Genomic DNA, 13687 nt, shown 5'->3' on the forward strand with positions numbered 1-13687 from the left:
GTTGGGAGGGAAAAACAATTAAAAAGTGAGAATTAAGAATTTGAAAATTTTTTTTGAATGATTTAGATAAAAATTGAGAGGGAATGAGATGATAAAAATGAATTTATATTTATGAGTATTTTGTATGTATTAGTATGGTTTAAAAATAATTAAATTTAAATGACTAAAGTTTTACTTTTTTGTTTGATTAAATTTTGATTATTAAATTTAATTTGTAAATTATAATATATTAAATTTTTCCTTCATTATATTTTTAACTAAATTAATTTATATCAAAGTATTTCATATCAAACGGCTGAACTAAAGTTTCGTTCAAATAGGCAATTCCACCCATCAGTTCATCGAAAGCCTTGTTCCCAATAGGAACTTTTAACTTTTCCAGCTCCACATTCATTTTCATCATTCTTAGAGAACATAGCAAACCTTTCACTTCCCTCTTTTTTGCAGATGAAATCATGATTCGGTAATTCCCTGCTTCCGTAGTCGTAAAAAAGAGTAATGTTTTGAGCGGTGTCAGAATAATTAAAAACATTGTTTATCAAAATCTCCTCAGGGCAAATTCTATTTAATTCCACTCGTTGCATTGTCATCAAACTACCAGACCGATTGAGTTGCACCACTTTGAATTCTTGGGAACTGATAGTTGTAACAGGGGGCTGATTCCGAATGCACTTGAGCTTGTACCCTCATAATCGTATCCGCAATATTTGGGTCAATCAGGATCATCAGTCCAGAAAGGATATGAAACATTTCGAAGATTTCCACAATCAAATGGACCGCATGAAGTAAAGTTGTTATCATCCTTGGCGTAAGATACATGGAAAGAAATTAAGATGGAGATAAATGAGAAAAGAGAGGTTGAAAGGAAGAAGAAGGCATCCATGCTTTGTGGAAGTCCATGAAACAAGTGAACAGTTTTAAGTGGAGGGTTTATATATAGGTCAACTAATTTCGAGTGCTATCATTTTCAAAGAAATAGACCACTGGGTTGGAGTTAATTCGAAAGTTATGACACTTAAGAATTTTCTACGAGATGGAAAGAAATTATATGTGGCTGCTAACCTTGGCTTGCTGAAAGATTTTTGGATTTGGGTTCAAAGGGTTGTGACGGACAATACACGTAATTAAAATGGCTATAGGCCTTGACTTGTGGAAAACTTGGAGCCAAGTGGCCAGGCCTGCTGGTTAGCTGGAATAATGATCCTTGAAAAATCAAATATAGATATGTGACAATTCTGATATTCTCATAGAAATAGAGAAGGGTTAGAAACTAATAGCTAAGATCAAAAGATTGCAAAATTTGTTATATACATTAGCTTTGAAAAACTCTAATAATTTGACAAGTTTTAATACTCCAGTGGAATAAGTATTTTAATTGAAATTATAAATTGTCTTTTATCTTTCAACAATTAATAATTTATCTTCATTACGACTGGAGATATATGTTTTATGAGTATGTATGTTTGAATGTTTATCAGTGGACTAGTGACAACTAAAAGAGTTCACACAAGTATGATGTATAGGTGCACATAAGTATATGTTTATTTAAGTTAAAAATACTCCATAAAATTAAAAGAGATTGAAAGAGTCTATAAGTATTAATAGTGAGTGAAATTAATTTGATGTATATTTATAATTCTCTACAACTAGTGAATTTTTTTCTCATTCGTAATTATAGGTCAATTAAGTCAAACCACATTAAATTTTTATTTCTTATGTGATTGATTGATTGTTTAATTTTGTTTTCGCTGGTTTAATCAAATTAGGGCTTTTCCCTAACATAAACCATCATGCTTATTGCTGTTACAAATAGTGCTCATGCCAATCAATCTTATCTTTCTCTTATTGTCCAAATTACCCCACAAAAATTGATGTATTTTCTCTAGTTCATTAATTACCCTTTTAGGTGCTTTGAAAAGGGACATGTGGTTAGCAAGGACAAATTTGATAAGTGAAACCCTACCTCTTATAAGAAAAAGCTTGCTTTTCCACTGATTAAGTCTTCCCTTACAAGTATCGATAACCTGTTGCCAAGTAGAAATAAGTCTCGGATTGGCACCCAATGGAAGACCAAGATACTTGGATGGAAGATTATCCACTTAGCAATGAATTTTCATAGCCCAGTCTACAATATCTTAGGGATCCACTTTGATATCGAACAAAGCACTCTTAGAAAAGTTTACTTTCAATCCTAAAGCAAGATGAAAGCAATTTAATATCCTTTTAACCATAAAATGTTGCTCTATAATGAGCTCATATAAGATGACATGTCGTTGGCAAATTAGAGTTATGAAATTTGAAGGTTAGTCTACCCAATAGTTGTACCTTTGAACAAACCTATGGATATTGCCCTTTTAAGAAGAAGGCTTAAAGCTTCTGCAACAATAATGAATAAAAAGCTTGAGAAAGGATCACCTTGTTTGAGACCTTTCTACATTGGGATGGAATTGGTGAGAAAGAAATTGATAAGCACTAAAACTAAGGCTGAAGAAATGCAACCCTCAATCCAACCAATCCACTTATTTCCAAAGCTAATGAAAGACATAGTAGCAATGAGAGAATCCTAGTTTACACAATCAGAAGCTTTTTTTAAATCTAATTTGAACACCAACCCACCTTTTGAAGACTTTTTATGGAGTCAATCAACTTATTTGCAACCAAAGATGCTGTCCAAGATTTGTCAACCTTTCATAAAAGCAAATTGAGTAAGGTGAATGATAGATCTGATAAAAACTAGAGTCTTAGCAAGGATCTTGTAAATAATGCCAATGCTTGTCTTAGGAATTTATTATGCTCTTGGAAAAATTTCCTTGATACTATGATCAAATTCAATGGATTACCAAGAATCCTCAACCATTTACATATATAATACCCTTTTCATTGAAGTTTAAAAGCCCCCAAAATATAGTAATTATTTCTTATCCATAAAATTTAGTTGAACCTATTGTTGAAACTTGAAAGCCAATTTCCAAATAATTTAATTCAAGCTTTATACACACACACACACACAAACACACACATATGTCTATACTAGCTATCATGGTCAATCATCACAATATTTTTAAATTGTTTCTCATTTTGTTTTTTTACACATACATAGATGACAATGAATCATAATTAAGAAATCCAAGAAACTAACGACGACATACCAATTAGGGATATCAATGGGTAGGGTAAAGCATTATCTATCCCCATTCTCGTTCCCATACCTAATGGATATTTTAAATCTATTATCATCCATATCCCTGTGGGTATTTAAAGGGTATGTGTAATACACATACTCATAGTTTTTAAAAAATCTAAAAAATAAAATTTATTTTTTAACTTTTTATTTTTATCTTGTATATTTGGATAATTTTTTATAAATATATATATATATTAATATATATTTTTCAATAAAAATATATTAATTCTAATTAATCTAAAATAATATTTTTATTATTTAATAAAAAAACTATTTATTAAATATATATAAATATATAATATATACGTATAGGACGGATACTATATTATCTATCTCTATCCTCATACACAATAAAAATTTAAAATCTTATTCATCCCTATCCACATACTCATAATATAATATCTATCTTCATCTTTATTCAGATAAAAAGTCAAGTTTACTATTGAGTAGGCATAAGATTGACATCCTTAATATCAATTATTTGCATTATTGCACTCATACTCTCATAGTATGTTTAGTTGAAAAGTTTTTAAATTTTTAGAATTTTAAAATGAAGTTATTTTTAATGCATCTACACATCCATTCAAAATAACAATATTTCCATCTTGAATTGGATATCCACTTTTTAAATGGCACAATTTTAGGAAAAAAAAATATTTTTATAAAAGAATTAGAGAATAAAAAAAAATAACAAGTATAGGATTTAAATTAAATTTATTGAATGATTATATAAATTAATTAAATTAAATTTTAAATTCTTAGAAATACCAATTTTGATGCATGCTTTCTCTAGCTTAATAAATTAGATTTAATTACTGAATATTTCACAATTTTAGGCTTAACCTTTTTTTTGTATTGATAAAGCTTTTGTTTTAATTTTATTTTAATCACTTCAAAACTAATCGTATAGTCATGGATCATTTTTATTTTATTTATGAAATTTCAATGTAACCCTTTAATCCCAAACCTCAACTAAAAAAATAATTCCACTATGATTGATATATATTTTATTTTATGAAATTTCAGCATTACCTTTTAACGTCAAACCTCAGCTGATCAATAAAGTCATATATCATTCGTGATTTTATTTATTTATTTATTATTTTTATAATTATTACTAATTATTAATTATAAATAGTATTATAAGAAAAATCATTTTTTTAAATACTTTCAACTAAGGGTGTAATCAAGCTGAATCAAAATGATACAGCTCGAGCTCGAGCTTGAGCTCAATTTCCAACTCATGACTTGATACTTGACTCGAACTCGATCGAGTTTCAATTTTTTAGCTTGAGCTCGATTTGTAATTAAAATCGAACTATTCTAATGAGCTCGATTAGGCTTGTTTATCGATAAAAAATAAGTTTGATTCCATACTCGATTTTAAGCTCGATTATTTGTACTCAAGTTCGAGCTCAAATTGAAATTTTTCAATAAAAATATTTTGTATCAATTAAATATGATATATTTCAAAACAATATCATAAAAATAAATAAATAACTTAATACAACAATCAGTCCAACTTGAATCTGCAAATGAAAGATAAAATGACAAAGTTCAAAGTAACCGAAAGCATAACTTATAAATTAATCAATTTCCATTCAGATTTTATCCAAATAATCCATTATCCAAAAACATAAAAGTGATAAAAGCAGCTATGACAAGGAGATTAGATATGATAAGAATCGAGAAAGAAACAATAATGTGATGAAACGAAACCTTAAAGGGGCATCTGGTTCAAGGAAATCTACAAATTTTTTCTTGAAATCTTGTTGGTACATATTTGATTCCAACATTTGATTCAGGGTAATCCGATTATAGGGAAAAATGATAGATTCCCAACAACAATCAAAGTTTCGAAATCAAAAACCCACATCTCCTTATGGTATTCTAGAATTTCGAGGGCAAAAGTAGTGTTATTTCTAAATTTGACTTTAAAAAATTATAAACTAGCCGTTACCCTTTTGAAAAGCATGTCTGAAAGTTATTGCAACTTAGTTGCAGGTTTTTGCTGCTAATTTTTTTTTGTGTGATTGCAATTAATGGTGTTTGTCATGAAAAAATACCTTAAATAATACATCATTTAAGACCTTTTCTTTGATGAAACACCCTAAATAATCTTCTTTAAACTTTTTGAAGACCTTTTTTTTAAAAAAAAAAACTAGTTGTTACTAAGGTGAAAAAAAATAAATTGATAGATGACTTAACAAAAATGAATTTGCAAGGAGAGATATATAAAGAATAGGATTTGGATAGTAGAGAGGCAAAAATAACAAAAGAATATAAGTTATTAACGAGAGCTTTTGGGTAATGGGACCCAGTGACATAATCGTCATGTGAGACAAATGAGCAAAACATTAAAGCATTAGAGGGAAGGGTTAAACTTACGACTTTATGGTTAACAACCATATGTTCTAACCGACTAAGCTACTTCAATTTTTTTATATTTTATTTCTTAAATCTTATAAGTAATAAAATGGATTATATAAAGTGTTTTTAGTTCAAAAAAGCCTTAAATAATGTTTTTAAGAAAATTGAAGGGTATTATTTAAAGCGTAAAACGCTATAAAGAAGGATTGAACCTATAACCTTGTGGTTAATAACCATATGCTCTAATCAACTAAGCTACTTCAATTTTTTAATATTTTATCTCTTAAATATTATAAATAATAAAAGTGATTATTTAAGGTATTTTTTGTCTAAAAATACCTCAAATAATCCTCTACTACATTTTAAAGATGATTATTTAAGGTGTTTTTAGACAAAAAATGATACATTTTAAAAGAGTTATTTAAGGTATTTTTGAACAAAAACGCATCAAATAATCCTCTTAGATTTTTTTAAAAAGACATTGTTTAAGGCCTTTTTAGTCCAAAAACATCTTAAATAATTCTTTAATACATTTTAAAGGGCATTAGATAAGGTTTTTCAATTATAAACGCCTTAAATAATCTTTAATATTTTTTATTGATGATATTTTATAAATAAAAATAGCAATCAAATAAAATATTTATCTTTTTTTGTTGCTAAAGGCATCATTTATCATTTGAGTATTTATTATTAATAAAAACTAATAAAAAATTATCATCATATATGCCAATGAGATTATGATAATTATTCATAAATTAACATATATGAATTTTTTCTAATCAAACGAGTGAATCTGAATATGAGATGCTTTGAAAATAGAAGAAAACTTCAAGTATCGCACTTCATCTAGAATCACACTTTTTCTCAAAATCTAAGATTTCACGAATCAAATACCCTCTAAGTGAAATTGAGAGAAACAGAGGAAACCTTAAGTTAAAAAAAAAAGGGAAATCGAGGGAAATAATTATGCTAGTTTATAAGGATAAGAATAAAAAAAAGAAAAAGAAAACGGGCGATTACGTTTAAGTTCGGACGAAAGGGACGAGGAATAGAGTAACACTAATCCAATTCTTAGAAACCTTGTAGGAGATCTTTTCAGGCAAATCTTTCCATTGACCACTCATTATCTTTTGCTATTGGTGTTGGGATGGGATTAAGAGAGTGATGTAGGAGGCGTTGCTGGGATAAGGAAAGGGAGAAAGCAAATGTGTTATTAAATGTTAGGTTCAAAGATTAGGAATTTAGGGTTTTTGAATATATATATATATATTTAAGGGTAAAAAGTAAATTAAGAAAAAATATTTAAAAAATATATTAAAAATAAAAAACTCAATTAGGCTCGTAAATCACTTGATTCAAGTATTAAAATATTTGAATTTGGCTCATTTGATAACTCAAGTTTAGCTTAATAATAATTGAATTGAATTCAAATTTTTTTGAATTGAGCTCAAATAATTTACGAGTATATATGTCTCATTTACACCCTTATTTATAACTATTGATAAAAGACCACAAAAGTATCGTTATTACCATTTATGATAGTTTTTTTTATCATCGTTTGAGTGCCAATTACGTAAATGTTTATGAAAATTATTCGATAATCAAATAATTAATATTAGAATGGTGTTTGTATTGATCGATATGAATTTTTATGGTGTTTTAAATTTGATTTAAATATTATTAATTATAATATGATATTAGAACATTATAAAAAATAAAATATTATTGATGAAATCTTTAATGAATTTTTGATGAAATTTATCAACGAAATTAATTTTGTCAATAATTTATAAATAAAAATTTGACATGAAATATCACAAAAATTATAAAAAAAAAATTCTACCTGTAATCTATTAGTAATTATTTTATTGATGAATTATTGATAAAAATATTCCATTGATAAAAAAAAAAATTGATAACAAAAAGAAAATTTGGGGCGGTCAATTACTGACAAAATTTCTATCGGTTATCTAAAAATGAAAAGAAATTTAAACGTTCATTCCCGCATGTGAAGCCCCAAATTTCCCCTAAATTCAAAATCCCTAACCCCCTCTCTCTCACTCTTCTTCCTCTCTCCCCCTCTCTCTCACCGTGAATGGATGTTCCCGCGGCTTTTGCTTCTTGTAGCGGCGATAAGACGGTTCGAATCTGGGAGTAGAGCCTCTCCACTCGCTCCTGGGACTGCAAGGTCCTTCTCTCCCCTCTGTTTATTCATTTTTTCTTATTTTTAATTTTCTTTTTGTTTTTGCTGAACATTTTGCTTAAAGAAGTGAAATTCATTTAATTTAGGTCAGCAACTTAAGAATTTCAAATTTTTGTTGCCTTTTATATTTAATTTAACTAATGTATGAAAGAAAATTTGTTGAAGTTGTTTGAAATTTATAATTTAACTGTGAAATTTTTTCTTCCAAAATGGAATGAGTTCCATCTCTTTGAATTTGTTTTGAAATAACTGGTAAACTGATTTTTTTTAAATTCATGGTGATTTGGACTATGATCTTTTGCAAGCGGTTTTGGAAGAAACACACACTAGAACAGTCTGGTCCTGTGCTTGGTCACCGTCTTGGAAATTGTTGGCCACTGCCAGCATTGATGCTACCATTGCCATATGGGAAAATATTGGGGGTAACTTTGAATGTGTTTCCACCTTAGAGGTATTATTCTTGTTCTGTTATTGTTTTCTTTTAATTTCTTAAGAGTTTTTAAACTGTTTTGATGTTAACTGCACACAATTTGATACTAATTCACTAAGCAAAACATAATTACACTGAAATTATGACTTAAGGGAAATGGTTTACCGTGTAGAAAGGGGTACAGAGAATATCATGCTTCTTGCATTCAGGCTAGAAGTATTATCGAATATGGCAGTTATTAGTATTTAGATTATTTTTCTTTAATATCCGGTTCATATGTTACTAATATTGGAAACCGTTTATTTATTTATTATTTGTTGTGGTGTGTAGGGTCATGAAAATGAAGTGAAAAGTGTCTTGGAATGCATCAGGTTCTCTTCTTGCAACACGTGCATGAGATAAAACTGTTTAGATTTGGGAAGTGATGCCAGGGCATGAATTTGAGTGTATTCAAGTTTTGCAAGGTCAAACTCAAAATGTGAAAATGAATCAGCGGCATCCGACTATGGATATTTAGTTTTCCTGTAGCTATTATAACACTTTCAAGGTACTTTATAGGCTAAACAGATCTGTATCCCTTTAAAAAGACCATAGATTTCTTTGATCTTTTGCAAATTCTGTTGTATGCCAACAAGACTGGGAAATGTGATTGAATTTATGATACATTTGCTTTTCCGTGGAGGTAAGGTGGTCAGAGGATGCTGATGGTGATTGGAGCTGTGTACAAATTTTAGGTGAATCTAGCAAGGACCATGCCTAAAACTGTCTTTTTTTCTGTTTTAGCTAATTTTCTTGTTTATTGTACTGCCTGCTTATACTTTTTCTTTTTATTATCCTATGAAGTAGTGTGGTAGTTGTCTTTTAAATTGTATAAGGCCTAGAAGATTTTTTGTCGACTGATTTATGAAATTGTCAGACTACTTATAACTCTTGTTTCAGTATCTTATGGTCAATGGTCACCCTTCCACCGTTTGGTCACTTCCTTTTAATGTTAAGGTAGACAAATTAGTAACTTGTAGGTATGTATAACAATTTTGTCCTTCTGGGCTGCAGTTTTTGGAAATATGGTATTTGCTAATGGCATCACAAACAAAAAACAAACAGTTAATTTTGTGCGAATTACCATCTTCAAAGTGCCATTGGGGATTTGATATATTCCTAATATGGAGGTGCTAAAATGATGATGGATTCTCTGGATCAAAATAACCACCAAAGACCTAGTTAAGGCATCTTTGTGTATTTTCATATCCAATGGTGCTCAATGGTAAATAATGATTGCTTCTACTAGATATTCTAATTAAGATATCTTTGCATTACAGACTGAACAAATGTTGTTTTAATCAGTGAATGATCTTTTTTATTCTTTTTGTACAGAGTTCTTTACATTGAACGGTAGATGCTTTGTATTTTTTTCTGCAGTTATTTGAAGTTCAACTGGATATGTACTACTTCGTTATTCCTCTGTGCTCGCTCAGGTGCAACAAATGTTTTCTGGTATGAATGCAAATTGGTAATGCTTGAGTGGGAATTTTGTTAGGTTGCCTAACGCCAATAGGCAATAGCATTTGAAGTTGGATGACCATATTGCCATTAGCTGGTCTTGCTTGTTGAAAAAAGTGGCATAACTCATGCCCTGATAACGTCTTTTAACTTCAGTTAATTTTGTGCTTGTATGCGGGATCGATGTCCAATCATATGCAAGGCGTTTCCAATATCTCGTTCAGATAAAACTCAAAAAAAAAAAAACATATTACTGTCTCAAATGCATGTTTGATTCTATTATTTTTTGTTGGAGAATCTAATTGACACTTTTCTACTTCCATGGACTCAGTACCTCCTTGATGAAGTTGCATTGGAGCAGACTCGGTTAAATAAAATTTCAGCACAGGTCAGACATTTTTGCTTTATGTCGAATTTTGCATGCTGACATATTATCTACCAAGTGTAATCCTGCTGTCACAGTGTATCTAAAAGAAGATAATGATCTTTTTATAGTTACCTGTTTGTGATACCTTTTACTTTCAAGATTCATATTCTTTTACGACTCAGGTTGGGCTATTTTTTTCCTTGGGAACCTTGATTTTGAAAAAAAAAAATTGCTTATATGGATATTCCTTTTATGATGTATTTATCTCATTCAGCTTGAAAAACTTGAAAGCTTCTTAAAGCAGTGTCGCACTTTTCCAAATGCTTTCCTGATTGGTGGACCTGCAGATATACTTGTTATTGAACTAGCAGACCAGGTAAATTCATATTTCCATGATTAGATAGTATAAATGATCTTATTTATTATTACCACCTTAATGAAAGGCCTTTGCAAAAATTGGTATATTCACATTTGGGAAAATTTCATTTGCCTGCTTCAAAAATTAAAGGTGGAGACAGTCCTACTGCATTATCTTTCGCAGATTAAATTTCTCGAAGGTATTACTATCAACTTCTTGTAGGGTTAGTGACTATTCAACTGCTGGTATATGACCTTAATGTTTAATTCCTGCAGGCATGGAACTGAGAGTGGCCACAAGGACAAGGTTGAAGACCTATTTGTATAGCTATACCTCTCCTGGCGGTCCAATGTAGTGTAAACCGTAAACAGAATATGGTTTTTGTTTTTTATATTTTAATAGTTAGAATTTATTAGTAATTTTGTAAAATATTATTATATTGTTTTATCAATGAAATGTAATGTTTTATTATTATTTTTTATTTATGTATATTTTAATATTCATATAATTACTTTAAAAATATAATAAAATTATAAAATAATAGTTAAATATAACTGAAAAATAATATAACTAATGGATTATCAACAGGTTATTGATGGATTTTATTGATGAGTTCTATCAATGAATTTTTGGCTAATAAATTTTGTAGGTACTAATTTTGTCAATAATTATCGATGAATTTACGTTAGTTAATACTAATGGAATAACATTATCTTGTTGATGGAATTTTGTGTTGATAAAAATTATCTTTTTGGTAGTGGAATGTCTCAATAATTAGATATTTGATGATTTGGTCATATCCGTGTTGAAAAATTTTACTGAACAACTATTTTTAATTTTGAAAGTGTAACTACAACAATTCTTTTTCTTAAACATATCTATTGCCTAACTTTTACATTTTACTAGTTTTTGGTATGTGTGTGATGCATGTGTAATTTTTATTTTTAAAAATTTATTTTAATAAATAATTTTTTATAATATGATATTAATGATAAATACTAATAATTTAATTTTAATTTTGATATAATATTAGTGATTTTTGATAACTTTTGATATAATTTTGATTTTAATAACTTTTGATAAAATTTTGGTAACTTATAATATAATTTTAGCAACTATTGATATAATTTTGATAATTTTTGATAAAATTTTAATAACCTCTTGATGTAAATTTAAGTAATCTTTTGATAACTTATAATATATTTTTTGTAATTATTGATAAAACATTTGTCATCATATATTTAATAATGGATTCTTATAGGAAAGTGCAGGTTTAATTCTAGCATAAGATGATTTTCTTTTTATACAATAACATTATTATTTTATTCAAATTGAGAATTTTTTCACTAATTTTTTTTTTATTGAATGGGTTTGTGGTATGTTTATCTTAGTTTGCTATGATAAAATTTCTAACTTCATTTTTGCTAGTAACTAAGATTCAATTCCTAACAACTACAAGTATAAAAAAAATTTATCAATTATTGACAATTAAGTTATCAATGATTTATTATTATGTTATCAATGATTTACTACTAAGTTATCAATGATATACTACTAAATTATTAATGATTCACTACTAAATTAGCATTGATTTACTGTTAATTTATGAATGATTTACTACTAAGTTATGACTAATTTTCTACTAAATTATTGATGATTTACAATTAAATTACTAATGATTTGTTATAAAGTTATAACTGATTTATTATTAATTTATTGATGATTTACTATGAAGTTATTAATGATTAACTAATTAAATATTAAATTATCACTTATTAATAACTAAATTATTAGTGATTTACTACTAAGTTATCAATAATTTACATCTAAATTATTAATGATTTACTATTCTATTATTATGCATTTATTACTATGTTATCATTGATTTACTAAGTTTTTGATTATTTACTACAAATCATCATAGATTTATTACAAAATTAATCATAATTCATTATTAAGTTATCATTAATTTATATTAAATTATCCATAATTTACTTTTAATTATCATTGATTAACTATTAAGTTATTGATTATTAACTACTACTAAGTTATATTGATTTATTTTTAAGTTTCTAATAATTAATTACTAAATTATCATTGATTTTACTATTAAGTTATTTATAATTTACTATTAAGTTTATCAATTAATTAATATTAAATTAAAACTGATTTATTATTAAGTTATAACTAATTTACTATTAAGTTATTATTGATTTGTTATTAAGTTATCAATTATTAACTATTAAGTTATCACTTATTTTTATTAATCTATCATTAATTTACTAATATGTTGTTATACATTTACAATTATGAAACATAAAATTTAAAAGTCCACTAATAATATATATATATATATATATAGATACCTCATTTTGTTTAAAATTTTTTCGGATTCGAAATAGGCTTCTGACAATAACTTGGGCCCAATTGGAAAGCTCTAGGCTTAATAGGAAAAATCTTCATTTTAATTTTAATTTGATTTAATTTTAGGTTTTATTTATTTATTTCCTTATTATTATTTTATTTATTATTTTTAAAAGTCAAAAACAAAAGAAAAGTCAAAAGTTCAAAAAAAAAAAGGAAACAAAATTAAAAAGTTTTAAAAGATCAATGCAGAAATCATGGTTTTTTGACATTGGAAACAAGATTAGTTAGAAAATCATTTACCATGATCCCAAGAATTAAGCAATCTTTTGGATCAAATTTGTTCAATGACAAATTTGATCTTTCTCAAAATTCCTAAAATTTCTGAAATGAAACACTTATACACAAACGAAGGGAGAAATCATAAAAAGAGAGAAGCAGCAATTGAATTTTGGGTTTGTAGAGATGTTTATGGGAATTTTTGTTTTTTGAATTTTTAGTTTTATGAAAATTCTAGGTTATGTGCTTAAACAGTTGAAATGTTTGGTTTTTTTTTGGAATTCTATGATGATTTTTTTTCTAATTGTAAAATTGTCCTGAGTTTATGGGTTTTGGAAAAACTATTTGGATTTTGGGTTAGTTTTAAGATTTCTAAGAAGTTTTGGTTTTTTGAATTTTTTTCTAGGTTTTTTTATAAATATTTCGATAAATCTTTGAACTTTTCGGTGAAGTTCACGATAGTTGGAGGAGAATATGATGGTGGCTTTTTGGTTTTTTTTTTTTATTTTCTAAAAAGATTAAACTTTTCAGTGGTCGATTGAATTTCCTAATGCCAGAATTTGGAAATTTGGCTCGAGTTCTTAGTTTTCCATTTGAATTTTAAAGAGAAGGCAGAGAAAAAGTTTCTAAGG

General features: G+C 27.5%; 1 protein-coding gene and 1 pseudogene across 12 annotated transcripts; one reads left to right on the top strand and one right to left on the bottom strand.

Moving 5' to 3' along the window:
• Positions 1 to 262: 262 nt before the first annotated feature.
• Positions 263 to 1082, bottom strand: LOC149516144 (LEAF RUST 10 DISEASE-RESISTANCE LOCUS RECEPTOR-LIKE PROTEIN KINASE-like 2.5; annotated as a pseudogene).
• Positions 1083 to 7479: 6397 nt separating this feature from the next.
• Positions 7480 to 10886, top strand: LOC111289753 (uncharacterized). Of its 12 annotated transcripts, XM_022881039.2 has the most exons (9): positions 7758 to 8208; positions 8518 to 8558; positions 8643 to 8734; positions 8875 to 8921; positions 9607 to 9681; positions 10019 to 10075; positions 10329 to 10430; positions 10563 to 10611; positions 10688 to 10886. In XM_022881039.2, exons 5-9 carry the CDS (start codon positions 9628 to 9630, stop codon positions 10765 to 10767), a joined length of 342 nt encoding a protein of 113 aa, XP_022736774.1. In that variant the 5' UTR covers positions 7758 to 8208; positions 8518 to 8558; positions 8643 to 8734; positions 8875 to 8921; positions 9607 to 9627; the 3' UTR covers positions 10768 to 10886. The 12 variants fall into 12 exon arrangements, 8 of the variants coding, with proteins under 8 accessions (XP_022736768.1, XP_089624201.1, XP_089624196.1 ...); XM_022881033.2 differs by lacking the exons at positions 8643 to 8734; positions 8875 to 8921 and adding an exon at positions 7480 to 7742 and having other exon boundaries at positions 8063 to 8208; XM_089768070.1 differs by lacking the exon at positions 8875 to 8921 and adding an exon at positions 9241 to 9451 and having other exon boundaries at positions 7756 to 8208; positions 8518 to 8734.
• The last annotated feature ends 2801 nt before the right edge of the window (positions 10887 to 13687 follow it).

The sequence above is a fragment of the Durio zibethinus genome, chromosome 11, assembly GCF_047325235.1.
Source record: "Durio zibethinus cultivar Kanyao isolate XHJ-2024 chromosome 11, ASM4732523v1, whole genome shotgun sequence".
In the NCBI taxonomy this organism is placed as follows: Eukaryota; Viridiplantae; Streptophyta; class Magnoliopsida; order Malvales; family Malvaceae; genus Durio; species Durio zibethinus.